Genomic DNA, 27,996 nt, shown 5'->3' on the forward strand with positions numbered 1-27,996 from the left:
GGCTGGGACTAGTAACACTAACTACCACGTGTTGAGTGCATGAGTTAATGCTTTAAACAACCCTGCACATTAGGCCCCTTTTTTTGCCCATTTTACAAGTGAAGAAACGGAGGCTTCCTGGGACGGCAGGCCCATGGAACAGGTTTGGAGAGCAGGCCGTACGTTTTCGATACAGGGTAAGCACCTGCTGTTGAATCCAGGGCCAGGCTACTCCGGCTGGGCCTCGATTCCGACCCCTGGTCTGGGCCATCGGCTTGCTTCCTCCTGTCCGATTTGCCAGACTTCTCTTGGGGCTCCTTGTTCTTTCTGACTTTTCCTCCTGGGCCCACCTCCCTGGGGGCCCACCTCCCTGGGGACCTGCCTCTCCGGAGACCTCTCTTTAGGAAATAAGTTGCTGCCCCCTCTTTGCAACTTTGTGGGGAAGGGGAGGGAAAAATATGAAAGGAAGAAAAAGAAGGAAATTCCAGGGACAAAGCAAGGTGATCCTGAGAATCTGTCCCGTTCAGATTCCAATCACCAGAAAGCTCCACAGGGCAGCCAGGGCCCTAAGGGGAGAGCGCGGCTCGAGAGCCCAACGGGGCTGCCCCCAGCTGGGTTGGCCAAGAGCCTGGGCCTCCCAGTTTCTTATCCTCAAAATGGGGGTGATTGTACCGTGCCTGCCCACCTCAGAGAAGCAGTGGATCACAAAAGAACAGGCTGCCATGTTGTTTGATAAACTGCTAAGAGATATTACAAGGCTGGATTGTGCGGTTCTCTTGGCCATGTAGGGACTCGGGGACCCAAGTCTCTCTGGCCGGGCTGTCACAAGAGAGCACTTCTCTCCTGGTTTAGACTTAAAAGAGAAACCCAGCTTGAGGAAGAAGACACCATGCGAAGTCCCTGCTTTACTCTGTTCCACACCCTTTAGAATCTATTGTTTCACTCTAAAGTCACCTTCCCCGCCAAGATCTGCCCACAAGATTTTAGCCAAGTTCCAGGTTTCCTTTGGGGACCCAAAGGCCGCAACTGAGCCAACTCTTGTCTCCTTGTTCCCTTCACTGCCTGTGACATGAGCTGGACATCTACCTACTGCCCTCATTTAACACAATCTCACCACCTCCCACCCCGGGTTACCCAAATGTCTCCAGACTCCAGCAGGAGGAAACACACCTTTGGAGTGTGTCTGTGCGTCAGGCCCTAAGCCTGGCACCTTTACACCCCTGACCTCAGCAAATCCTCAGCCCTCTATGAGGTTCAGCATTTGAGGGGCTGCCCTGCCCACCGCACCTCCTTCCCCTGGGGTAGGTCTCCCATATTATGTGACCCTGCTCCCCGAAGTCATCAATGGTTGGCTCCTGTGGCACCCGAGCCAAGCTTGGTCGATCACAGGCTCTGCCCTGAGAATCTGGATTGGGACGGAGACACTGGTCAGCATCTGCTGGCGCTGAAGCACGGTGGGGAGGCCACTTGGACTGTGAGCCTAGAGAAGCAGAGAGAGCCCACCTGAGAGAGGCAGGGAGGAAAGGAGGAGAGACAGAGACGGAGAGAATGAACTGGACCTGAGACATCAAGAGACCTAGGGCCTGGAGAGATGACGAAAGCAAGCCCAGTTCCTGACTATTTCCTAGTTCCCAGCTCCAAATCCTCTTGACGGTTCCTTCCATTTCCTCCCCTTGGGTACCATGACCCATGTCCTAACTTAATAACACCTTCCTTCTTTTTTCTGTTCAGCGTGATTTTGTCACTACCGGTTACAGCTAAAAGAATGTTACAAGGCTGGTATGTTTCGGGATTTCCATTTTACAGAGACAGAAACCAGGCTCAGAGATTACGCCACAAGCCCAGGGCCACACAGCTAGTCGGTGGCAGAGGCGCGCACACGTGTCTGTGATTCCAACGGCTGATGTGTATGGAGGGCTTTCTTCATGCCAGGCAGTTTCTAAAAGCTTTCCACCCGCTATCTCATCTCATCCTCAGAGCACCCCCATGGGGGAGATGCTGTCATCAGCACCATCTGACAGATGAGGAAACGGAAGCAAGGGGAGGCCGGACTGTCTGCTGAAGGTCATGCAGCCTGGGAGGGCCAGAGCCGGGGTCAGAGCCCAGGCAGTAGACGGGCTCATAAAAATTAAGCCCTACAGGTGTTCCTTCGGCAGTGCTGGTTCTGGAGGCAGCGGGCTGGGCATCACAGGGTCGGACGTTTCCAGAACCTGATAAATGTAGGCATGTCAAATTGAACCCTGGACCGTCGAAGAATGGATAAGCCCTTGGAGGTCCCTGCTGGACTGTTCCCACCAATGGGAGTGTCTGTTCGTGGCAGCTCTGACCAGCGGTCGTTCTGCCCTTGCCATATGGTGCCTCTAGTCCATCAACGAGCAGGTCTGGTCTAGCCCCCTGGGCTCTCACTAAATACTCGCCTCCTGTCCCTGTCTTTCCCCCCTAAAGGACCCTTAGTTAACCTCCTGAACAGGGATAAGTCACAGCTCTGGGTGACGGCAGAGTTTCCACTACGGTTTGGGAAATTCGTGCATTCATTTAGAAGCTGGATTTTGTCGGGAAGACAGCAAGTTCGGCCCTCCTCCCCTCAGCACACCCTTCATGAATGGCCCAACCGGGACAGAGTGAGGAAGGCGCGGACAGTCCGGGGCTGGGACCCCTGTAGAGGACATGCTGGCCGTGGAGGTGTTGAGTGCACTCTGGGCTCTCTGCAGGGACGTGCTGACAGAGGGAAGGCCCAGCTCCTGCGGCCCGTGGGTGGCAGAGGAGCAGAAAGGGCCTGCTGTGATCCCAGAAAGAGAAGGCAGAGGACCATCCCCTAGGATTTTCCAGGCTAGAGGACCCTGGAAGCAGGCTGCATGTCATTCCAGGTTGGTGTAACTCACCCTTTTGAGAAAACGGCGAAAGCCAGAGATTTTCTCCCCCAAAATGTCCATATAGATAGACATAAATTTACTTAAGACTTGAAATTGCTTCGTTTATGGGTCTCTATTTAAGAATCCTGACCCAGAGAGTCCCTCCCGTCAGATTAGGATTAAGATCCGGAGAGGAAGGGTGCTCCTACCCAGCCTTCCCTACCCCTTCCCTTCCCCCCGTACCCCTACCCAGGATGTTATTCCTTCTGGAATCTTCCCTGACCCCATAGGCTGAGTTGGGCCCTTCCTCTTTCTCCCACAACTGTCCATTTTGCTGTATTGCAGTGGCTTAAAAAAAAAGTGGTCCTTAGACCAGCAGCTTTAGCAGCACCTGGAAACTTGTTTGAAATGCAAATTCTGAGTGGGACCCAAACACGAGTCTTTGCACAGGTCCTCCTGTGATTCTGAGGATTGCTCAAGTTCGAGAAGGGCTCTGCAAGCAATCCTCTGCTCTATGCCGTGCCTGCCCTACTACACAGAAAGTTCTGGGCACATAGTGAGTGCTCAATGAATACTAATTGCATCATGTTTTCCTGACTCCCAGCGCAGGCCTCCCCTCCCCCCACACCCTATAGCTCTGAGTCTGGTGACTGAGAGGCAATGTTCTTTGGCTCATTTCTTTCTATTCCAAGGCCTAAGGTCACCTGTAGCTCCACGAGGCAGAGGAGAGGGCATGGCCTTGAGGCAGGTACCCAGGAACCTTCACACAGGGATGGAGCCAGAGACATCAAACTGGTCATCTGTCCAGGCAACAAGGCCTCAGCCACCTGGTGGATGAGGGGCAGGCAGGCAGGGGGCTGACTGGCCAGCATGTATGCCCAGGGCTCACGGGAGCCCAACTCTGCCAAACTCTGCAGGCTGCCCTGCTCCCCTTGGTGTGTGCCTTACACCAGCCACCAGTATTGGCAAAGGCTGCCGAGCCTCTGCCAGGAACGTACTTGCCAGGCTGGCAGGGAGGGAAATGGACACTTTTTATTTTTAATGACTTTCCAAGGTTTGGGGGTGGGGGGGTGGTTAGAAGATCACTCTTAACCTCTTTGGGGGTGTGTGTGTGTGTGTGTGTGTGTGTGTGTGTTTGGTCCTGGTAAGAGTGTGTCCCTTAATTCTATGCCTCCAATGGAGGACTACATTTCCACATTTTCATTTTCCAGGGATAGGAAGTGTCTTCTATACTGTCCCTCAGTTTCCTGACATTTAAAAACTAATAACTTTTCTGAGGAGTGCAAGAGAAAAAATTTCTGTAACCCTTAAGGTGGGGGCAGTGAAAAGATACCTGTTATCATTTATTTCCAATGCTTTTATTTTTAAAAAGTATCCTTATATTTTTCTCTTGGGGAAGGGCAAAGAAAGATCTCTCTCATCTCATATATAACCAGTTCTTCAATTTTTTATTCTAAAAAATCAATCAGTTGTTGGAGATGTAGGATGAACCCAGTAATCCCTCTTGTCTCTCAAGGGGGCAGGTCCTTCACATTTAATTTTTTTAGAAAATTGATTTTGGGGGTGGGTGAGGAAAACAACAGGAAAAAAAATCCTCCTTAAAATTTCCCAAGTCATAAGGAGGCAGTTCCTAAAAAAAAAGAAAAAAAATCTGATTTTTTAAGATGTTGGATAGACATATTCTTGTTCACCATTTATTTCACATAGAAACAGTTTCTCAAGTTTTTCTTTTAAAAATGAACATCATTGGAGGTATGGGAGGGCGCTAACCCCCCTTAACCTTTAACCCCGCTTGTCTTACATAGGGCCATTTCTTCAAACTTTTATTTTTAAAATAAACGTTCTGTAAAAATTTTTTTGGACTAGGGTAGCTAGAAATACTCTGTTCGCCTGCATTTCATATAACTATAAAGCAGCTCCTCAAATATTTTTTAAAATCGATCTGACTGGGGGGCTAGAAAGAGTCCCCTCGAGCGCTCCTGTCTGACATGGGGCCAGCTCTTCAAACTTTTGTGTTTAAATGACCTTAGATTTTTCTGGCCGGGCGGCAGGGGCCACAGGGACACCTTCCCAGAGCCTTCCATAAGGCCAGCTCGTCAAACTTTATTTCAAAAAAATCAATCTGATTTTTTGGGGGGGTGGATGGGGGAAACCGAAGAGTTCCCATTAACCCCTTGCGTTCCGCTGAGAGGCAGCGCCCCAAACTTTTTTCCCAACGTGAAAATGACCTTTCGGCGGGGCCGGCGCGCGGGGGGGCGCGCAGGCGGGCGCGGGGCGCGGGCGCGGGGGCGCGGGGCGGGCAGGGCGCGGCGCGGGAAAGTTCGGGGGGCGGGTGCGCCGCGGCCCCGGGGCTGGCGGGCGGGCGGGAGCGGCGCGCCCGGGGCCCGGGCGGCTTTGTGTGCGGCGGGAGGCCGGCGGCGCGGAGGCCGAGGCCGAGGCCCGGAGCTCGCGGGCGGCGCGGCGAGGCCGGCCCCGGGGGCGGGCAGGGCGGCGGGGGCGGCGGCGGCCCCGCGAGGGGCGGCGGGCAGGGCGGCGGCGGCGCGGCGGCGGGTGCGGGCTGGAGGTGGGGGCGAGGGCCGGGCGCCCCCCCCGCGCGCCCCCCGCGCCCCTGCCCCCCCGGCCTGAGCGGGGCGGGCGGAGGAGGGAGCGGCGGCGGCGGCGGCATTGTGCGCGCACCAGCAGCCCGGCCCGGGAGGAGCAGGACGCGCCGGGGCCGCCTCCTCCCGCGCGGACCCATGAACCAGCCGGGCGGCGCGGCGGCTCCGCAGGTACGACGGGGGCCGGGGCGGCACCGCGCGGGGGCCCGGGGGCCCGGGGGCCGCGGCCCGGGCGCTGCGCCACTTGGTCGCCGGGTTTGCGGGATGCGAAGTGCCCGGGCGCGTTTGCGGGCTTTTTGTGGGCGCGGACGGGAGGGTCGGGGTCTGGATGGCACCCCCCGGGCGCCGCGGGGTGCGAGGAGGGTGGGGGAGGCGCGGGGGCGTCCTCTCGGACCCCCCACTCGGCGCCCTCTCCGGCCCCGGGCTCGGACCGGAGCCCAGAAAACAAAGCGGTGAGAGAACAGAGCAGCCATTTCAGTTTGGACAATTCACATTTTGCAGAAATGTAGCCCCTTCCAGCTGTCCCCCCTCCCCTCCAAATTTGCAATTTCCCCCTGACCCTCTCAGCGCTGCGGGTCCCCGGTGACCCCCCGGGAGGGCTCTCCTCCCTGGCCCCCCATCTTTGCAACAATGTTTTTTCTTTCTTTTTTTTTTTTTTTTAGGCCATATTTCCCTTTCTCATTTTTTTTTCTAATTTTTCTTCAAACGGTAGTTTTTTCCCATTAAAACGACGCCACCTAGAGGATACTATTTTGTAAATAAAAAAAGAAATTAAAATTGAAAAGAAATATTTTCTATTTCTTATTTTTTCAAAAGTTTGCACTATAAGGCAGTGGAGGGGGAAGAGATTCTTTTTTTTTTCCTTTTTGGGGTGAAAATGTTCTCTTTGATCTTGCCAGAAGCTGGAAGACAATTTTTATTTCTGAAGCCAAATCCAGATAATATGTAAATGAAAATTAAAGCTGGAATTTGAATGAATTCAGTTTTTGAAGGGATGAAAGCAAAAAGCCTCCTAAAACCAGTCAGTTTGGCTGCCCAGCTCATTTTAGTTTGAGAAAAAAACTAATTGGAATGAGAAAAAGAGGGAAATTGTTGAGTTTAGGGAAAACTGGGAGAAATTGGCTTTATGAAGCAATTAGAAATTGTACTTCATTGTAATTTGGAACTTGTTTAGCTCAGCGGGCAAAAAAGACTAATTTTACTATTTGGCATTATTTAAGTTTTTCGATTTCCAAGAAGGAAGGATTTAAAAGAGAAAATAGACCCTAAAATGTGGGCTTTGGACACACCCAGAAATTGTAGATTTTTTTTTTTTTTAAATTTTGCATTTACATTTTACTGCATTTAAATCCCAAGGTTCTAAAGAAAAGCAGGAACTGGAAAAGTTCGAGTGAAATCCTCTTTTTCCTTGTGTTTGTTGGGTTTTGTGTTATTTTGTTTTGTTTTGATGGAATCATTAAGGCTGTTTTCTGATTTTGTTTCCTGAAAGGTCTAGGCATTTCTTTTTTGTTGTTGTTTTGTTCACAAAATGTCAGAAACCATTTTTGAGCAATTGATTCAGCAGAAAAAATGTAAATTCATTACATTGTACAAATTGAGTAGCCCACAGATTTGTAGGAGAGACCGCCATTAAAATAAGATATGCATAATTAACATTATTATGAAAAAACTAACAGTGGCTTCACAGAAGCTCATTTTTTATGAACATGGAACTGAATCAGTTGATAAAGACAAGGGTTGAGGAATTCTTGGAGGAAGAATTTTTCCCTTCTCTGCTTGCTCACTCTACCAATTTGAAAAATTTATTACTAAAAAAAAAAAAAAAAAAATCCAGATTGGTTTCAGGCCTCTTTGATTGTGATGTGGGCTTGGTAGTTTATTAACATTCAGTATTTTTTTATCACAAATTTGATTACTTTCAAAGGGGTTTAAAAATCAACCAACCTTGATCATTTTGAGGTGTTTGTGATTTTTTTTTTAAACAGAGCACAAATTTTACTGACTTAAGAAGGAAAGATTAAAAAGGGAAGGACAGAGAGGAGATGAAAATTCTGATTCTCAGCCACCTTCTCTAGTGGAACACTTACTTGGCTGAAAAACATGGGGTACAACGTCAGTTCAGCTGATTCTAGCATCAAAATTTTATTTTATTTTTGAAAGAAAAAAAATCAAAATACAAACAAAAGCCAAACCCAAAGGTCCTTGCCTTCGGAACATGAAAGCACATGTGCAAACAGCATTTGATGTATGTTTTGGCCTTAAAATGAATAAAATGAAGGTGAAACAAAAAGATTTTTTTTAGAAGACAAATATTGACCGAATTAAAATTTAACAGATGAAAATAAGGTACCCATCCAAAGTTGAAGGTTATTTGTAATGAATTACTATCTGATTGAACTTGCTGGAGATTTTGGACCAAAAAAAACAAAAAAAAAAGTTCTAATTTTTCTGTTCAAGAGGGGGGAATATTGCCAACATTTGCAGGGTGGGATATTGGGTGGGGAGCTGATGGTGGCTCACACAGGGCTTGGACAGGAATCCCTGTGCCCCTTTCACCAGCCACCAGCTGATCTTGAAAGAAATGGTAGCCCCAGTCCATAGATTGCCAACCCTGTTCTGTAGAAATTCAGATTTCTAAGGGGATACGAATTCTGTGAAATATGTTTGACAGTGGCAGAGGTTTGATATTTCCCATCATCGCCATTGCATTTGGGAGTTTTTAGTTTTTTAGTAACAAAATCCTTCAGGGCTGACTGGCCACATTCTGACATATTTGGAATGAGTTTTTTTTTTTTTTAAGTAGCATAATTAAAATTTTTTTTTTTCTGTTGAATTATTTAGGCCGATGTCTAGGACGGTCAAAGAATTTACCATTTCCAAGGGCTCTGGTCGCCTCATGAGACAGTAGACCTGAGTTTAGCAAGAGAGAGAAGAGAGCTGTGCCCTGGGCTGGGGAGGGGTAGGTGGGCACCCCTACCAGGCATCTGAGAAAAGTCAGGGTTGTAGATAACAGGTTATTTCTGGTGCAAGGAATAAAAATAATTGCTGCATGTCCCTTTGTGTGTCCTGGCTCTCCTGACACACAACTCAGATTCCTTCATTTCATTCTGCTGAAATTTTGTTGTCTACGTTTTAAAGGGAATTCTGGCTAGAAATTGAAAATCATTTCTGTTTGGTAGACCTGTTTTTCCCTTAAAAAAACAAATTGTTTATTCTGATCATGTTTGTTATAGAGGAAATAGAGGTGCATGATGGTACTGTTGGAGGCGGGGTCAATTTTCTTTTGTTTCTATTGGCGTCTCTCAGGATTGAGATCTGATCTGGGCCTTGCCTCTCTCACCTCCTATTTTAGATGGAAGTGTGACCAGAAATGGATATATGAGCTAATTTTTATTAGCCAATGTCTGTTCTTATAATATTGGGCAAAAAAATCTGGCAAATTGGACTTGAGGGGTGGTAATTTGACGATGGGCTGAGTTATTTTGGTGAAAGATCATTTATACTCTTTCACAGTGGAGACTCTTATTGCTTAATGTTTTGCTTTTCTGTCTAAGGAGTTGTTTTGTTTTTTTTTTCCCTAATAAGATTTGAAATTTCAAGGGCCTGCTTTATAGCTTGACTTCGGACCAAGCAAGGAAACAGGGTTTGCTTATACTTTAGCCCTGCACAGTGGTGAACTTGAACAAGGCCTCTTGCTTTTGCAGGAGGAAAGCAACAAAGATGGCTGGTCAGTGGAAGGCTGACCTCTTCCCTGGTCCTAGAAAATAAACAGCCAATGGTTTGTTTCATTTGAGAAACAGAGTTTAAAAACTCCTCCATTGTCAGATACAATTTTTCCCCCCACCTTTGACTCAGCTCTTGGTCTGCTGTTTCCTCTGACCTCAGAACCCTCATGTCTTTTCCTTGGTGAGGTGATAAGAACTTCCTTGCTGTGTTCTTCTGGATGTCTAAGCTGACTTTTCCTGGTTATGGTGAAATTTGAATTTTTTTCTATGTTCTTGTAGTGTTTCATGTCGGTTGTGTCTCCTTCCTGCCGCTGTAAAGTGAGGTAGATTTGTGGGTTCACAGGAGTCCTAGCTTTCCCACAGTCTTGCTCTGTGACCTTGGACAAATCACTTTTTCCTTCTGAGCCTCAGTTTTTGCATTTGTAAAATGAGAGCTTGGGATCAGAGCAATAGTAATCAATAGGTTTCATCTCTGATTCTGACTCCAAGTGATTCACTGTTGCTGCCTGGGTCACTGTGTTGAGAGGGATTCTGAGGTCACATCCATGTGCTCACATTCAGGAGAGTGGGGCGCAGTGTCTATCACAGAGTGGAGAGTGCACCTCTTCTTTACCATGCCCAGGCTAGACTGTGCCACTACCCATTAATGGGTTGTAAAGTCAAGTTAGTGGATCACCATCAGCATAAAAAAATAAAATAGAATACAGGAGACCAAAGCCCAGCAGAGGCATAGCACAGTGTTGAGGGTTAAGTGCTGTCTTGTGAAACTTTTGTTTTATTTATATTTGCTGATGTATGTGCACGATAAGAAATGAAATTGCTACTGAGTCCTGGTGAAAAAGAATTTGAAAGGTGCTGGACGACACGACTCACCATGATGCGCTGCAATTACACTTTACTGCTTATGTTATTTTCTCACTATCCTAGCTGACTTTTACGTGAGCCCTGTGGGGTAGGTGTCCTGTGCCACGTGCCTGTCCCCTGGCTGAGCTTGCCTTCGGGACCACCTGTGAAGAAGTCTCACCTGCGTGGCGGTCAGGCTCCCACCCCAGCCTGTTGGCCTTGGATGAGACCTGAAGGACAGGTGCTCGAGTGAAGGCTGCACCTTCGCTGGGTTTTCTTGCTGGAAAGGAGATTTGGAGTCATTTGGGATCCCTGTCTTGGTGGGAGGGAGAGCTGTCACAACTACTTTTATTCCTTACTTTTACTTCAAATTGCCAGAGGAGTTTTTCTGGAGTTAGACAGTTCATGTTTGTGTGTATTTAAATTTTAATCAGACTCTCTGCATATGTCTATATTTTTGCATGTATTCACTTCCTAAACACTCCAGAATGGCTGTGTTAGTCTCCCCATCTTTTAAATATGTCAGACCAGTGCTGTCCAACAGAAATATGATTTGAGCCACAAACGTGAGTCAATACGTATTTTTAAATTTTCTAGTAATCCTTTAAAAGAAGTAAAAGAGACAGATGAAATTAATTTAAATAATATAGTTTATTTAACCCAATATATCCACAATATACTGTCATTTCAATATGTCATTAACATAAAAATTATTGTGCTATTTTACATTCTTTATTTGGGGCGTGTTAAGTCTTTTGATCAGCCACGTTTCATGTGCTCAGCAGCCACACATGACTAGTGACTTCTGTGTTGTGCAGCACAGGATCAGACCAGTGTTCCATCTAGTTGTTACGGGGTGGCCTCATAAAGTTAGTGACACATCTTTCAAAGCTCTTGGTTTTGTTGATGGGACTTCCTTCCTGAGCCCTATCTCTTCAGAGGCATTTCAGCTGATAGTGGTGATGAGTTCCATCCATTTAGCCTCTTCTGGTTCACACCTCCCTTTTATTTGTCGCAAAGTAGTCTTCTGCCAGGGTTAGGCCAGAATGCAGTAGTTAAAAGTGACAAATGATGGCTAGAAACTCTAGCATGTGAGCCATCGAAGTTGAAAGGTGCAGGAGGCAGTTGTAGGAGGTGGGTTTAAATAAAGATGGCCTGAAAGGCTGGAGATGTAAGAACACAGCAGGTGAGTAAGGCCGGAGGTGAGGTTCGAGGGGAGGGAGGAGAGGAACCAGAGATGGTCTGTAGGTGAAATTCATTTCTGAACTAACGTAGAAATTTCCCCAGGATAGGCCTTAGGTCAGAATTTTCTGACATTTACTCAGCTGGTGAAGTGGAAAGCTGGATGTGAGGTCAACCAGAATAGAGTTTGAAATCCAACCTCATTGGATGGTTAGCTTTGTGTTGCTTTGGGAAATTCGCTGCTGGTTTTGGAACCACAGCTTCTGCGTCTGGAAAAGAGGGGTCATAATCTGACCTTGAAGGGTTCTTTACAGTTAAATGAAGCAGCACATGTGACAACACCCAGGTAGTCCTTAGAAACTGGTCCTTGGAAGGTGGTCAACACTTGTTAGTTACCTCTTGACCCAGTAGCCAGTGGATCTCCATTTGGGGAGATTGAGTCCTGGTAACAAGTCCTGAAAATAAAACACGGTGGCTTCTCTTTAATAGGCAAAGTTAGGTGACAATAGAAAAGGTACCCTTTTTTGGTTGTTGCTTGAAGAGAGACCAGGATGAGACATCTCCTGGGCCTTATACGTCTTGTCAAAGGTGTGCTCAATGCTTTCATTCCAGGGATGCTCTAGCTCCTCCAAATAGTTCTGGATTTGTTTCAAAGCCTGTGGCACAGTATTTAAAAGCAATAAATCTTAATCCTGGTGAACTGTGTACTTTGAGCTTCTGCTCCCGCTGGGCCTCCTGTCTCTAGTGCCCTTTCCCTCATTCATGTCCCCACCGTGAGAAACCACATCCGCTTCTGTGGAGCCCTCCCGAGCCTCCCCAGGTAGAGTTCATCTCTCCCCACCCTGCAGTGCTTCCCGAATGCTCTGGACCCACAGATGAGAGTTGGTTGATTGCATTTCGGTTTCTCCAGCCAGCTTGTCAGTTCCTTGAGGGCAGAGATCATGGGTTATTCATTCTAGGGTCTGGCACAGAGCAGCAGCTCAACATTTGATGACTTAATTTGATTTTTGGAGATAGCTCCAGTCAGTAGGATTTGAATCTAGCGGAATGCAAGCAGCCACATTGGGTTTGGCCCTTTGGTCTAAACCAGTGTTTGATTAGAGAGCCATAGTACTTTTTCTTCGAGCTGGCTCTGAAAAAGCAGAGGGGGCTTGTTGGGTGGAAATAATGCTGCTTTGACTGTACATCTTGGGGAATTTTTAAAAGTTCTCACCCCTTTCACTCTGTTGTATAAACTCTTTCTTTAAAATGGCTTGGGGGCCATTTGGGCTCATCAGCCAGATGGCCGATTGGCAAGTGTGGTCAACGGGACTCAGCATTTCTGAGGATGTAGAAATGGGGGAAGCCTTGAGGGGGAGGGGGCTCGACAGTACCCTGTGTTTGCTCTAGGAGCTGATCGTCTTGGCCATGGGTCCAGGAACCGGACATTAGGGGGCTGTTTGCAGAACCCCTGGACACATGGGCCCCTTAAACGTAAAGTGACTATGTGATTTGATGTTCAACTAGACCTCATCTTCAGTTGGTTTCTGGCTTGCAGATGCCAAAGATTAAGGACAATTTATGGGACAAAACTGAGAACATTCTGTTTATTTGCTTAATCTTTTTTTGGTAAGTTTTATAAAACACTGCAGTTTTTAACACTTTATGTATGGATCAGCTCAGCAAGTGAGCACAGGATCCCAGTTTGAGGTGGCAGACCATATTTCCTCAGTAGTCATATTCCCATATTTTCCTATTCCTGAAATTGGGATGTGTGTTACAATAGATGTGTTCTGTGAGAACAGTTTCTCCCTCTTATTTTTTTTTCTTCTCTAAATGGTTACAAGATCAATGGTGTATTTAACAGTCTTGGACACCTTGGAATTAAGGGAATAGAAAGTCATGTTCCTGGTGGGGTGGACTGTGATATTAGGGATTTCTAGTTCTGCACTTTTTATTTTATTTTATTATTTTATTTATTTTTATTTTATTTTAGTTTAGTTTAGTTTTTTAACCTCATTTATCTCTGGGCTCAGCTTCTCCATCTGTACAGCGAGGCAGGACTTCACTTTGGAAGAAGCTTCTGGAGCTCTGAGTTAGCACCCCTTTCCTTTCGTAGCTTTGCTTCTCGTACAGGTATAAGTGGTCAGTGGGAGGGAAGTGGCAATGCCTTGTTAGTGGGGCCCTTCTGTACAGGCACATGCACAAGCCATCCTGCTGGTGGCGGAGCACCAGTTTGACATTTCCAAGGGTGGAATGAACAGATTGAAGTTCCAGGGACAAGGCTTGGCTCCCCTCTCTGCTCCACTGTTTATCATCTTTGCCAGTTCATTTCCCTGCACTCTGTTCTCCTGCCTGTAAAGTGTGGATGGTGATGATGATGATAGGTGTGGCCCAGGATTGTTGTAAAAAGTTGTGAGGGACGTGAGAAAAATCTTTGTAAAGCTTTTCACCTACAGTGTGTTATTGGTACATCATCTAATCCAAGAATGGTGAATAAGTAACGTACATGGCACCGCTCCCGTGTCCAGGCCTGGGGCCGACATTGCTAATCGAGCATGCCAGTCTCTTCCACTGAGTCTGACCTCTGGCCTCAGAGTCCTCCTTGGTATGATGTGACCAGTCAGTAAGGTGTAGCCAATTTGGCACTTTTGATCGACACACACAGAAGTGAGGTGGAGTTATTTGTCTAAAACCTCATGGAATAGGCAGAGGTGGAACCTCAAGTCTCAGATTTCTTCACTCCTCAACCAGTGCTTTTCCTACTGTTTGCACATACATTGTGTCAAAAGGAATTAGAGTTAATTTGATCTTGAGAAATAGAGGCTCTTGACTGTTATAATTAGATACCCTCGGGGTTGTCATCAAAGCAGGGCTGGATGACCTGCTTCTCTGCCTGATCCTGGAGTGATCAGGTTTCAAAGGGGGGATACTGGTGGCTGGGCCACAGGGTGGGGCGGTGTCCCTTACTCACTCCTATAGTACAGCTGACGTGGTAGAGGGGCCAGGCAGACCCTGGGGTTCCTGGATAATGACCTGGGTTTGCCACACGTTTGCTGTGTACACACTGTAGGACCACAGATGAGTTTCTCAGCCTTTCAGAATCTTAATTTCTGCATCTGGGAAATGGGATGGAATAGTCCTTCACAAGAATGAAGTGAAATAACCTCTTTGAAAGTGCTTTTTAAACAGAGGCCCTTTATATGTGTTATTTTTAAACACATGTTAATTTTTGTAACTAGCACTAATTATTAGTTCCCTGTTGGGTAAGTTGTTTAAACCCAGAGTCACAGATGGGTGCCCACAAGTTGAACTGGTCCCTTATCTGGTTTTATTTTTTATTTGCTGTTCTAAGGTTTAAAAAGTTTGGAATTTTTAGACCTTTGACAGTCCATGTGCTCTCCTGTTTGGTCACTTTCCTCCTTCCTCCCGTTTCAGTCAGGTATTCGACCTGCCTAGCCCCGGAGGCACTGGGGCCTGGGCCCACTCACACAGCCTCTGTTTATTGCTGTTCAGTGGGAGAACAGTCCACTCATATACCCCTCACAGGCTTCCTGTGAGCATCGCACAGTGGGCTCAGAAGCAGCGAAGGACTGGAGAAACATGCTGGCGACAACGCCTTTCTTTTCTTAAAAGTGAAAGGAGGGAGGCTGAGGTGAGGATGGTATTGAGTCGACAGAAAAATGATATAAATATTTTGGCTGACAAAGCACAAGGAGGCTTCATATATAAGCTAAGGAGACTAAATGGAGTCAGGTGGTGCTCCGCTCCCCAGTCTGCCATAGAAAACCTGCTTTCTAGTGAAGTGAGCTTTGAGTCAGGGATGGAATCTTTGATTCCCAGGGGCCAGCCCTGATCCTGGGTGGGGGTGGGGTGACATTGGGGGTCAGACTGGGGGTCGCCCAGGGAGAAAAAACCTGATATCTCTCCCATGGGTGGAATTAACTCCTGCAAAGCAGAGGAAGCCTGATTGTCCCTGAGGCCCGAGTGTCCCCCGGCAAGCTCTTGGCTTGCTGGTAACATTCAAAGTCAGTAGCTGTTTTGGCCTGCTTACTGGATGTGTTATTGTCCAAGACAGCACGCCTGAGGGCTGAGCCATTTCTACCTCTCAGTTTTGAGCCTCTGCCAGACGAATCCCCACCAGCCCCAACACTGCTGTAGAGAATTGCGGACAGGGATTTTCATAGGGTGAAATTTCGCAGAGAATTTGCATCTTGCTTTATTTTGGGCTCAGAGTTTTGGGAGCCAAGTGGACACGGCTAGGGCACTTGGGATACCCAGGGAGAATAGATGAAGACATTTTTGGATGCTGGACATTTTTTTTTTTTTTGTAATTTCATCAACTGGGGAAAATAACAAAAAAATTTAAGTATGTTTATGTGGGTGTTTCTTATACTGTATGCTGGGAATGCAGAAAGTGAAACTGACCTGAAATAAAACTGAAACCGCTTGAAATGAAGCTTCAGGGAAAAGAAACTTCCCTGGGGTGCTACTTGCTTGAGGTGGAATTTGTTGTGAGGCTGGTCTCCTTTTTGGACCTGAGGAGTCTAGAACTAAAACGGTATGTAGCGATCATCTAAACTTGTGCCAGCCAATACACATTGGTAACCATAGCCACATGTGCCTATTGGGCAGCTGAACTGTGGCGTGCCGTAAGCATCAAGCCCACACGGGTTTTTGTAGACTTAGTAGGATAAGACTGTAACAGATCTCAGTAATAATTTTTATTTTCATTTTTAAAATTTTTATTTTATTTTAAAATATGTCTTTATTGATCTCAGAGAGAGGTAAGGAGAGGGAGAGAGAGATAGAAACATCAATGATGAGAGAGTCATTGATCGCCTGTCGTGTGTCGTCGTCCCCCCCCCCCCCCCCGACTGGGGATCGAGCTCGCAACCCGGGCATGTGCCCTGACTGGGAATTGAACCCTGATCGCCTGGATCCTAGGTCAACGCTCAACCGCTGAGCCACACCCGGCCAGGCGGTAATAATTTTTAAAATATTGATTATGGGTTGAAATAACATTTCATATATTGGGTTTAAGTAAGATACATTATTAAAATTAATTTCAGTATTTAACTTTTTTTTTTTAAACAATGTGGCTACTAGAAAATTTGAAATTCCCTATGTAGTCTGTATTTCCATAGGACAGTGCTGATCTAAGCTAGGCAGCCTTTCCCCCTCAGAGAGGGGGAGTGACTTGCTCAGAGACACACAGCGCCTCCATTGGGTGACTAGACAGACTGCAAGGCTCAGGGATTGAAAAGGAAAGGGGATGCGGTGCTGTAGATATCAGCATAATGAGGTGGTTAAAACGAAGGGTCATGGGGATTAATGAGAGACACACAGAAAGAGACGAGGGGGAGGGAAAAGAGAGAGACGGGGGGTTGGCGGAGAGAGATACTGACTTTGAGAATTTGAGATTAGTAATTTGGAGGAAAAATTAAGCTGTTTCCCATGTTGCTTATCCAGTCCCCTAAACATTAATTAAACCGTTAGGAAGGAAGAAAGTAAATCAGACAGGGCAGGCAAAAGCAAATCTAGAAGATTACCCCCAATAATTTCTTCACTTGCCAAAAATTTCCAAAGTCTGTTTTTTTTGTAGTCTCTTTGGGGTTTTAACTGGGATTTTTCTGAAAGAGAGTACAGTGCAGGACCTAGAAACCCAGGTCCCATTAGCGGCTGTGGACTATGGGTCCTGGGGGCCCGGAAGCCATTGTCTTGGGAAGTCGTGTATATTCTCTGTATTGATTTGGGAAGCAAGGCTTCTAGAAGAGCTAGAGGGCGTACTGCCATAGTGGACAGAGCTGGTGGAGTGGGCAGGTCATGGAGCAACCCTGACCTCCGACCCGACCCGGTACAGAGACTAGAGCAGCGGCTATCCCCAGGGGAGCAGCACAGCTGACTTGAACCCAGGTCTCTAACTTTACAGCCTTGTTCTTACTGTTTTGGAAGGACTTTGAGCCATGTGTTGGAAATTCAGCCTTACAAATTTTTGTTTTTTAATCAAGAATGCTTTCTAGCAAAAGGCTGAAGTTTAGCATTCTTATTTATCTCACTTGATTTTTGCAAAATAGAATTTTTCTGCCTGGAACTCTATTACCCATTTGCCGAGTGCTGTTACCTGCTAGGCACTGGGCTATGCATTTAACATCTATTGTCTCACTTAATACAGTCACTCTAGAGAGCAGGGTTTTGCTTGTTTGTTTTAAGTATGAGGCCATTGAGATTGAGAGGTGAAAGGAATTGCCCAAGGTTACATAGCTAACTTGCCCAAGGGGTAGAGTTGGTGATTGGGCTGGGGCTTGAACCCAGGTCCTTTGGATGCTCTGCCCATGCCCTCATGGCGGTTGTACTGAACCATGGTTTCTTGGGAAGTTGTCTTCCTCACTCCATGGGCCCGGGGTCTGGGTTCCCAGGCTCCCATTCCGCAGCTCCCAGCAGCACCTCCACAGACCAGCGGGTTGTGTGTTTCCTGCGCACAGAGCCTTTAATACTGCGTTTGAAAACAGTTGCAGAAGGTTTGCTGTAATTAATTACATTTGACATACTTGGAATTGGGGCCTCCTGGATTCAGAATGCAAATTTATGCCCAGACAGATGTAAGGTATGCTTGGAGCCAAGAGCTCTGGCACATACCAGCCAGGGCCTGTGGCATCGCTCACTGCCCTGATGGGACTTATGTCACAGGCAGTCAGTGGTGGAGGCAGGACTCAAACCCGGGATTCCCGGAGCCCACAGGCTGTCGGAGGAGAATAACCCGGGTCTCTAGTCTGAGCCCTGCTCCTAATTCAACCATAGTCTTGGGGTAATTTCTTTTCCCTTTTGGGGCCTCAGTTTCCCCAGCTATACAGTAAGGGCTTGGACTAGGTGATCTCAGAAAGTATATGCTGATAATTTGTTTAGGGGCAAAAGGGTAATTAATCAGAGTCAGAGCTTGGAGGGTGGGCTCTTAGAAGTATGGATAAACAGCTGAGGTGAGAATGGTTTGGAATAGGAAGGTAAGCAGGTGGCTATTGGAATAGACAAAAGAGGTGTGCAAGGCCTCATATTAGCACAAGATGTTGCTGATTTCCTGGGCTCCTCATAGAGAAGTCATCCATTGAGCATCAGTCCATCTTCCCACCCACACACACTGATCTCTGTATTAAACAGTTATTGTGTGTGCCAAATCACCCCAAAACTTAGCGGCTTAAAAAAACATTATTTTGTCTCTCATCTTTCTGTGGGTCAGGAATTTGGGAGGAACTCAGTTGGTCTGGTTTAGGGTCTCTCTGTGGTTGTGGTCATATGATGACTCTGGCTGAGTCATCTTAAAGTCATATCCACATATTTGGTGCTAGGGCTTTGAAGACTTGAATAGCTGAAGCTCCTTGGCCATCCATCCATCTACCCATCCATCTACCCATCCATCTACCCATCCACCGACCCATCCACCGACCCACCCACCCATCCATCCATCCATCCATCCATCCATCCATCCATCCATCCATCCATCCATCCATCCATCCATCCAATGTTCTCTCAGCATGGAGGCTTCATACGTGGCCTGACTTGCATATGGCGCCTTGAGTCTCCAAAGTGCATGTTTTAAGAGAGAGAGAATCAAGCACGACAGCCTTAGAAATCATGCAGCATAATTTCCACTTCAATCTATAGATTGAGTTAATTACAAAGATGGGCTTTTTAGTTCAAGGGAGAGACATGAACCCCAGCTCTCTGTGGAGCTGTGTCAGCATCACATTGAACATGTGGGGTGGGATATATGTTCATGTAGTCATCTTTGGAAAATACAGTTGCCATACCATTTGTCTATCCATCAGTCTGTCTGTCTAGCTATTCACCTATTCATCTTTCTCTCTGTCCCCCCGGACCCATTCACCCATTTCATCTTTCCACCCTTTAGATGTCTGTCCGTCCTTATGACTATCTGTTCACTCATCCATCCCATTCATCTATACCATTCAGTCACCCGACACATTTTGGGCACCTAATGTGTGCCAAGTATAGTTAAGTTCTTTCAATAATGAACTCAAATGGGTGAGACTAATATTTATTGAGAACCTACTCTATCAGTCTTCTTATCCTCAGAATAACTCTGTGATATAGAATCATCTCATCATCTCTGTTTTACAAGAATCCAGGGCACAAAGAAGCTAAATAACTTGTCCAAGGTCATTCAGCTTATTAGTGTCAGAGCCAGAACTTGAACTCAGGACTTCTGGACCTCACTGTCCCCAGCTATCTCCATTCTGAAATGGCTGTCCAAGAGTTGATTCTCTGTGTCTATTTTTAAATAATTTTTTCCTGATTTATAAAAATAATATTCATTGCAAAAACTTTCAGGCCGTACAGAAAAATATGATTATTCTTTAAAAAAAAAATCACCAAAATCCTACAACCAAGAGATAACCAATGTTCACATTTTGGTGAACATTAGTTAAGTCACCTCTCTGATATTTAAACATATATGATTACAGTTTTATACAAGTGGGAGTATATTCTGCAGTGTTCATTTTACACATTGTGGTCTTCACCTTGTATTGCCAGTATTTTTTGTTGTTGTTAATCCCCACCTGAGGATATTTTTTCCATTGATTTTTAGAGAGAGTGAGAGGGAGGGGGAGAGAGAGAGAAACATTGATGTGAGAGACACATCAATTGATTGCCTCCCACATGTACCCCGACTGGGGCCGGGGATTGAACCTGCGACCCAGGTATGTGCCCTTGACCTGGAATTGAACTCATGACCCTTCAGTGCGCATGCCGCTGCTCTAACCACTAAGCCACATGGGCCAGGGCACCAGTATTTTTAACCTTTGATGCTCCATTGGGTGAACTAATGAGGTCAAACATCTGTTGGTATGTTTTTATTAGCCACTTGCATTTCTTCTATTGTGAATCCCCTGTTTCAGCGTTTTGCCCTTTTTTCTCTTAGGGTGTTTATCTTTTCCTTTATGTTTTTTCAAAGCTCTCTGAATTTTATAGTTACCGACTCTTTGTTATTTAGTTTCCAAGTGTTTTTCACTAGAGTTATTTTTTTTAACTTTGTTAATGTGATTTAGTGGCAGTGGTCATGGTTAAATAAAATGTTTACATTTTTGTGTTTTGGAGTCTTTGTCTATATTTTTTTGGCGTTAGGCTTAAAAAAACTTTTCCACATTAAGAATTTATAGTGAAGGGGCAGCCTATAGAATGGGAGAAAATATATGCAAATCATATTTGGTAATTTTCAGAATATATGAAGAACTACAACTCAACAACAACAAAATAACCCCATTTTAAAAAAAAAAATAGGCAAATGACTTGAATAGATATTTGCCTAAAGAAGGTATACAGATGGCCAACAAGCATATGAAAACTTGCTCAACATTACTAATGATTAGAGAAATGCAATTTAAAACCATAATGAGATGTTATCTCACACCCATTAGGATGGCCATTATTAAAAAGAAAAGTAAGTATTGGTAAAGATGTGGAGAAATTAGAGCCCTTTTGTACCGTTTGGTGTAGCTGCTATGAAAAACAGTTCCTCAAAAAAAAAAAAATTACTGCATGATCCAGTAATCCTGCTTCTGGGTATATATCCAAAAGAATTCAAAGCAGGATTCCAAAGAGGTATTTGTATACCCATGTTCATTGCAGCATTATTCACAGTAGCCAAGAGGTGGAAGCAACTCATGCCCATCAGTGTAGGAATGGACAAACAAAATGTGGTGTATACATAAAGTGGAATATTATTCAGCCTTAAAAAAGAAGGCAGTCCTTTTACATGCTACGATATGGATAAACCTTGAGGACATTGTGCTGAGTGAATTAAGCTGGTCACAAAAAGACAAATAATGCATGATTCCACTCATGTGAGGTATCTAAAGCAGTGTAACTCACAGAAACAAAGTAGAACGATGGCTGACGGGAACAGGGAAACGGTGAGATGTTGAATGGGTCTGAAGTTTCAGTTTTACAAGATGAAAAAATTCCAGAGATCTGTTGCACAGCACTGTGGCTGCGCTTAGCACTACTGAACTGTATACTTAAAATGGTTAAGATGATAAAACAAGTTGAACATGTATGTGACCTAACAAATCAACAGTTAGTCTCTAGGAACATATAGGACTTTACTTGCAGGAGGTACATTCCAAGACCCCCCAGCAGATGCCTGAAACCGTGGATGGCACTGAATCCTATGTATGCTGTGTTTTTCCCTGTACATACCTACCTTTTCACTTAAAGGAAGCACCTTAGGGCTTCTCTTTGGCATATCCGAATTGCTAGCATCACTACTGTGCACTTTGGGACTAATATTAAATAAAATAATGGTAACTTGAACACAAGCACTGCAATACCACGACAGTTGAACTGATAACCAAGACGGCTACTAAGTGACTAACAGGCGGCTAGTATATACGGCCTGGAGATAGCTACATCCTGGGCAGAATGGAGTGGGCCCTCGGGATCTCATCACACTACTCAGAACGGCACACAATTTAAAACTTACGAGTTGTTTATTTCTAGAATTTTCCATTTAATGTTTTCGGCTGTGGTTGACTGCGGGTAACTGGAACTGTGAAAAGTGAAACTGCAGATTGGGGACTACTGTACACTCAAGAAATCCTTGTGCCTGTATACCATGCAAGGAGTGTATTAGAATCGTTAATATTAGAATTGTTCATAACATGAAGTACCTGGGAACAAAATAAAGAATTCATAAAAATATCCATCTTATTTCTTCTATGATTTTGTATAGGTTTTGTTTTCTTACATTTAATTGTTTGTCTGGAATGTATTTGCTTTAGAGCAGGAGTGGGGAACCTTTTTTCTGCTAAGGGCCATTTGGATATTTATAATGTCATTCGTGGGCCATACAAAACTATCAACTTAAAAATTAGCCTGCTATGCTTGGTCAAGCATTTAATTAACTCACCCCTAATGTGATGGCTGGAACTGCTTCTCTTTGGTGAGGCCTTGGCAGGGCCAGACCAAGTGATTTTGCGGGCTGTAGATGGCCCGTGGGCCAGACATTCCCCACCCCTGCTTTGTTTTTCTCCAAATGGTGAGCTACTTACTGTAATTGAATGATCAACCGATAATTGAATGATCCATCTTTAACTCCTTGAAATGCCATCTTCGTTTTATATTAAATTTCCATATTCTTAGGAAATTTATATTAAATTTCCATATTTCTGGACTCTTATGTTCTCTGGGTGTATAGGTATAACACTTTGTAATTTGATCACTTTAAAATATACCTGAACATTAGAATCACGTCTTAACAACAGAGTTATAAAATGGCATGTAAATTGCCACATGTGGTGCTCACCAAGTTGGGGCAGTTTCTGGTGGGCTCCTTCACTGGACAGACTCCTTGGTACCCAGAGTGGCCTCAGGGCCATTGTAGATATGGAAACAGATTCAGGGAGGGTAGGTAACTCACCCCAGGTAGCTAATTGGTGCTGTCATTTACCATATCTAGGAAGTGGCAGAGCGGAGTTTGTTGCCTGGGTCTGTCCAACCTCAAAGCCTAAGGACTTCCTTTAACGATATTCTGTGTCTCACAGATGCATGGTGTCTTTCTTTAGGGACCATACACACCTCTGCCTCCGTGGTGCCTGGCACAGAGTGGCGCTAGTATGTGCCTGTTGAATTGGATGGGAAGCAGTGGTCATGGCTTATTTGAAACAGAATTTATTAAATGGATTATTCTCTGGCTGCAGTTAGATGTATGCTAACATTTGTTTTAATAAATGAATTTTTAAATAATTAAAGTAACCTAATGATATTTCAGAGAAATCAGAAAATAAGGAAATAAAAAGATGGTGCTAAATCAATTAATTCTAGCCCCCTTATATTCAGTGCATTTCCTTCTAGTTATTTCGTAAGCATATTTTTATTATTTGAGTCATAATGTATTAGAGTTTTGCCTCCTGCCTTTTCCTTCCACCATCCTGTCTTTGTCTTCCTAATCACCTTTTTTCAAAACTGCATAATATTCACAAAGGGAATAAACATGGTTTATTTAACATTTAAGTTGGTTCTAATTTTTTTGTTATAAAATTACACTGTAAAGAACATCTTCATATATAAAATATTCTGATATTTTAAAGCCATCCCCTTTGGATATTACTTTAACACATTTCATATATCCTGCCCCCTTTGGGGTATTTATTGGTAATAAGCTCTGGCAATCTCTGTTGATTTGGAAAATAAATAGGGTAAATTCTTTAAAAAATGTTTATTGGCTTTTATTATTACAAATGAGGTTCATATTCAGTGAGAAAACCTAGAATATATACAGAAAAAAGAAAAGACTCTAATTCTACACCTCTCCAAGATGATCTGTTAATTTCATGTTTATCCTTGTATTAGCTACTTATACAAATATTAATTTTTCAAGTAAATTACTTTTAATCTCATGTTATTAGTCAGAATTCTCTAATAACTCACTTTTCTGCCTTTATGCAGATATTCCATTTTTGGATGATATTCCTTCCTCTTTTGAGATTCTAAACGCCTTCTGAATTTATCCATCCCCCGACCATCATTACATATTTGTCCCAACTATGGGTGTGACGTTTGATAGGTTCGAGGGTGCTGAATCAATATGAATTCTCTTTACGGCCACCTGTAAAGTGCTGTAGAAGGCCTTCAGCTCTAAGACTGGTCGCCAGGGGTGTTTGGTGGAGGGAATGAGGAGGGTAAAGGGATCCGGGACAAATTCCTGGAGGAAGTGGCATTCGAGCTTGGCTTTGAAGGACAGATAAGATTTGAGAGCCTAACGATGGGTCTGTGGGAGAAAAGGGGTGGAGCAGAGCATTCCGGGCCAATGAAATAAACAGCGTGAATCATCAAAGAAAGATGAACTTATCTTCAGTGAATTTTTAGTGTTGAGGACACATTTTATTGTAAATCTAATTCTTTGAAGGCAGACGAATCATCAGATTCTGCCCAAAGGTGGTTATTCTTTATGTGGGCCCACCAGAATGTTCAGTTAATCAGAACTCTGGTCTCTGAGGGGATGGGGGTAGGTGAGAGAGGGGGTGCGTGTATGTGGGTGGGTGTGGTGTGTTGGGGGGATGGTAGGGGGTGGTGAAAGTTGGAGGAAGAAAGTTAGTCTTTGGGTCTGGCCTCCGGTCAGGACAGTGTTTTTAACTGTGCGAAGTGCTTTCATTCCTCCCTCCTGGTGTCCTGACATAATTGACCTCTGCAAGGCCTGCGACTTGTTCGAAGTCTCGGAGCAAGGGAGTGACCATCAGACTTTCGTGACTGGCCCACAGGAAGAAGCCCATTTTATGTCACTATCTGGTGCACACATATGTTCTCTTACAAGCGGAAGCAAAAGCAGGTTCAGAATTTACACTTAAACACTTTTGATGCATTCTGATATTTTCTGTTTTATTAAGAAAATGCTGGCTGTGATTCATTTAAATTGATTTTAAGGCCCAACAATGGCTCGTGATCTGCCGTTAGAAAACAGCTAGCCCTGAGGCCCCTGAATGAAGCCCAGCCTCTGGATTCTCCTGCTATAGAACCTTCTAGCGGAGAGCAGGTGGAATCCAGAGCACCTTTCCCGCGCCTGTCCAACAGATCAGGAACAGATCGGGTGTGCTGCCTGCCTGGCTCCCCCATTCCCATGATGAGTATTGGCCTTTGTCATTCCCCCTTTAAGATGTGAGTACACGATGTGGAGCTTTCGAGTTGGTGAACTGAACTGGACCAGTTTCCTAGAAGTGATTAGAAAGCTCAGGTTCCAGTGAGCCCCAGGGAACAAAATCATTAACGGAGATTATCTTGGAGAGGTATAGGATTAAAGGTCTTTTTTTTCTTTCTCTTTTGCATGTATATTCTAAATTTTCTTTATTGAACGTGAACCTCTTTCATAATAATAAAGTGTGTCAACAAAATCTTTTTTGAGGGATTTGCTATATTTCTTTTTCAAATGAAGAGATTTCCAAAGCTTACTACCAGTAAGTGCCTATGCAGGGAATGGCAAGACTCTGTGTGTGTGTTTGTGTTTGTGTGTGTATTACAGAAATGTGTTAAACTAATATCTACCCTTGATTCAGTAATTCCTTTTTGGGCATATATCCAAAGGAGAGGAATTAAAATATCAAAATATTTTACCCAAGAAGATGTTCATTACAGTGTAATTTTACAAAAGCTCAGTGTAAGGTCTGGCAGGAGTGTTCAGTAGGAGGCTAAGTGTTGTGGCCCATGATGCTGCTCTGGCCCCAGGGAAAGTTAGTAGGTTACTGCTCAGATAAGTGGTACAGCCAAATGGCTAAGGATGTGCATTTTGGAGCCAGATTACCGATGCAAAACCCAGATCTAACCCCTTCAGACCATGTGACTGGGCAAATTACTTAACCTTTCTTGGCATCAGTCTCCTCATCTATAAAATGGGTAGATTGTGAATTAGATGGGTAAAGATTAGGAGCACTAGAACTGTGCTTGACACATGGTAAATCCTATATAAGGTTTACTGGCTAATTCCATCTGAATTTTTTTTTTCTTGCACAGAAGATGGAAACTTTGTGTAGGCCCACTAGTCACGTATCTGAGTCCACTGTAGGGAGAGGACATAGAGAGTGGGAGGTCTGTACGACCAGATGCAAGAGACCTGGTGTTGAGGGCTGGCCCTGACCAGGCCTCTGCAGAGTGTGGGATGTTATTTTCCCACTTGGAAACATTGCTATCTAGGTAGAAGATAATGAGCTTTTTCTGTTCTGCCTTGCAATATTGTCATGAGGATGAAACCACATTCATCCATAAAATGAAGAAGGAATTGGACTTTAGAGATGTCCCAGGCCTTTCATTATGAATTCCTGCTGTGGTTGGTTGGTATCGGTTCTGTGGTAGGCCATAGTGGGAAAGAGATGCTGAGATTGATTACTGATGTCTGCCACTGGGCAGGGCAGTGTGGCGGTGGCCTAGTTCACGTTTCCTATTCCTGGGCTGGGTGGGTTCATGGGCCCTACTTCATCCATGGCTGGATGGTTCTAAGTGTTACAAAAGGATTGAGGAATTGGCTGTGTAGTACTGACATGAAGAGATGGGTGGATTTGAGGCCCTATTTTCCAAATATATATGTTAAAATATCTCAAAGCTACAATAACTAAAGGAGGGTGGGACTCGCCTAGGCATGGACACACAGATAAATGAAATAGATTATAGCCCCAACAGACCCAGCAGTGTGGTGACTTCAGTTCCGTACCACCCTGTTTTGGTTAATGTTGGTTTTAAATATTTTAGTATTTGGTAAAAAATCTCTCCTAATTACTCTCTCTTCAAAATTTTCATTAGTCTCACCTGTATTCTACTAGATGAGCTTTAGAATCATTTGTTTTCCAAGGTAAAAATTGCCTGTGGTTGTAATTGTATTAGATTTATGTATTGAATTGTATAGGAGGGCCATCCTCACAATACTCTGTTTTCTGCCCAGTAACGTGGCCTCTTTCTTCATTCATGCTCCCTTATATAACCCACAGTAAAGTTTTATAGTTTTCCACATACGTTTTGGACATTTATTTTTAAGTGTATTCCTAGATATTTGATATTTTTGACCGCAATTCTAAATGGGATAATTTTCCTCATTGTATATTTTGCCTAATTTATGCAAGTACACAGAAAAGCTGCTGGTTTTAATGTTGCTGCTTTGTTAGTGGGTAACTTACTATGTTATCTTATTAGTTCTACTAGTTCCTTGTGGTTTCTAGGTAAGTGATAACATCATATGCAAACAATGCTCATTTCCCTTCTTCTTTTACAATATTGCCTTCCTCCCCCCCTTATATTTTGAGTTGACTAGACCTAGAGCAATTTGAACAACGTCAGGGATAACAAGTATGCACGGATTATCTTATTTCTTCTTTTTGTGGGAAGGATTGTAGCGTTTTATAATCAAGTATGGAGTTTTGTTTTGGTTTCCGATATGTGTTCTTTATCACTAAGTAAACATCCTTCTGGGTTGCTAAGAGCTTTTTCTTTTTAGTTTTAATCAAGATGGAGGTGAGTGGTGTGATTTAGGGGTGATTTTCACTTTTCCGTATTTGAAATTTTCTTGTGCGGTGGGGTGTGAGTCATCCCCTCCCCCACTCTAAAGCCACTTAGTAATGAGAATGGAAAAGAAGATGATGAATTTTTAACAAATGCCTTTTCATTATGTATCCAGATGGCCATATGGTTTTCTTACTTTGATCTGCTGATGTGATGAATTATATTAATAGATTTCCTAATATTAAACCATCCTAGAAGGAACCCATTTTGTTCATGGTGTTTCATTATTTTAATACACCCTGGGTCTGGTTTGCAGTGTTATTTATTAGTGAGATTGTCCTGCAGTTTTATTTTTAGCGTGCTGTTTTTGTCATTTTTTTATGGGGGTTATGCGAGTGCAGTGGGTTATAAATTGGAAAGCTTTCCATCATTTTCAGTGATCTGAAACGAAGAGGGTAAATATATTTCGGATTGTGTACCTATTGGTGATAGCTACCGAGATTGCTGTGTTGAGAAGGATTCTGAGGCCCTGTCACATGTAAACAATTTATAGTGTTTTGTAAAAGTGTAGGAAGTGAACGTGTAAGCATGTGTGCCAGATGTTTATTTGTAGTTCCTGCCAGGAATTATTTATATTGCATGGGAATTAGCTATCTTTTGAAAGTTTAAAAGGACTTGCCTTTATAATTGTCTATCTTGCTAGGCTTTGGAAGATAATTATTTTTCACTGTAACCCTTTCTTCAATACTTTTCTGGCTTTTGCTTTTGTTGAAATAATTTTTATATTTTCTTAGAAAATTTTTTTCATTTCATCAAGAATTTGTACTGTACTTTCATAGAACAGAA

The 27,996-nt window shown here is 44.3% G+C and overlaps 1 protein-coding gene across 13 annotated transcripts in view; it reads left to right on the plus strand.

The window, feature by feature from the left end:
• The first annotated feature begins 5,455 nt into the window (after window positions 1–5,455).
• ZNF618 (zinc finger protein 618) overlaps window positions 5,456–27,996 on the plus strand; it is a 145,361-nt gene continuing 122,820 nt past the window's right edge. For 12 of the 13 annotated variants that reach the window (XM_081151926.1, XM_081151920.1, XM_081151931.1 and 9 more), the window contains exon 1: window positions 5,474–5,599. In XM_081151926.1, coding sequence (XP_081008052.1) covers window positions 5,567–5,599 — 33 coding nt within the window. In that variant the 5' untranslated portion in view covers window positions 5,474–5,566. Of the gene's footprint in view, window positions 5,600–27,996 lie in introns of all 13 variants that reach the window. The other variant, XM_081151924.1, reaches the window with a different exon arrangement.

Source organism: Miniopterus schreibersii (assembly GCF_964146895.1).
Source record: "Miniopterus schreibersii genome assembly, chromosome: 11".
NCBI classification, from domain to species: domain Eukaryota; kingdom Metazoa; phylum Chordata; class Mammalia; order Chiroptera; family Miniopteridae; genus Miniopterus; species Miniopterus schreibersii.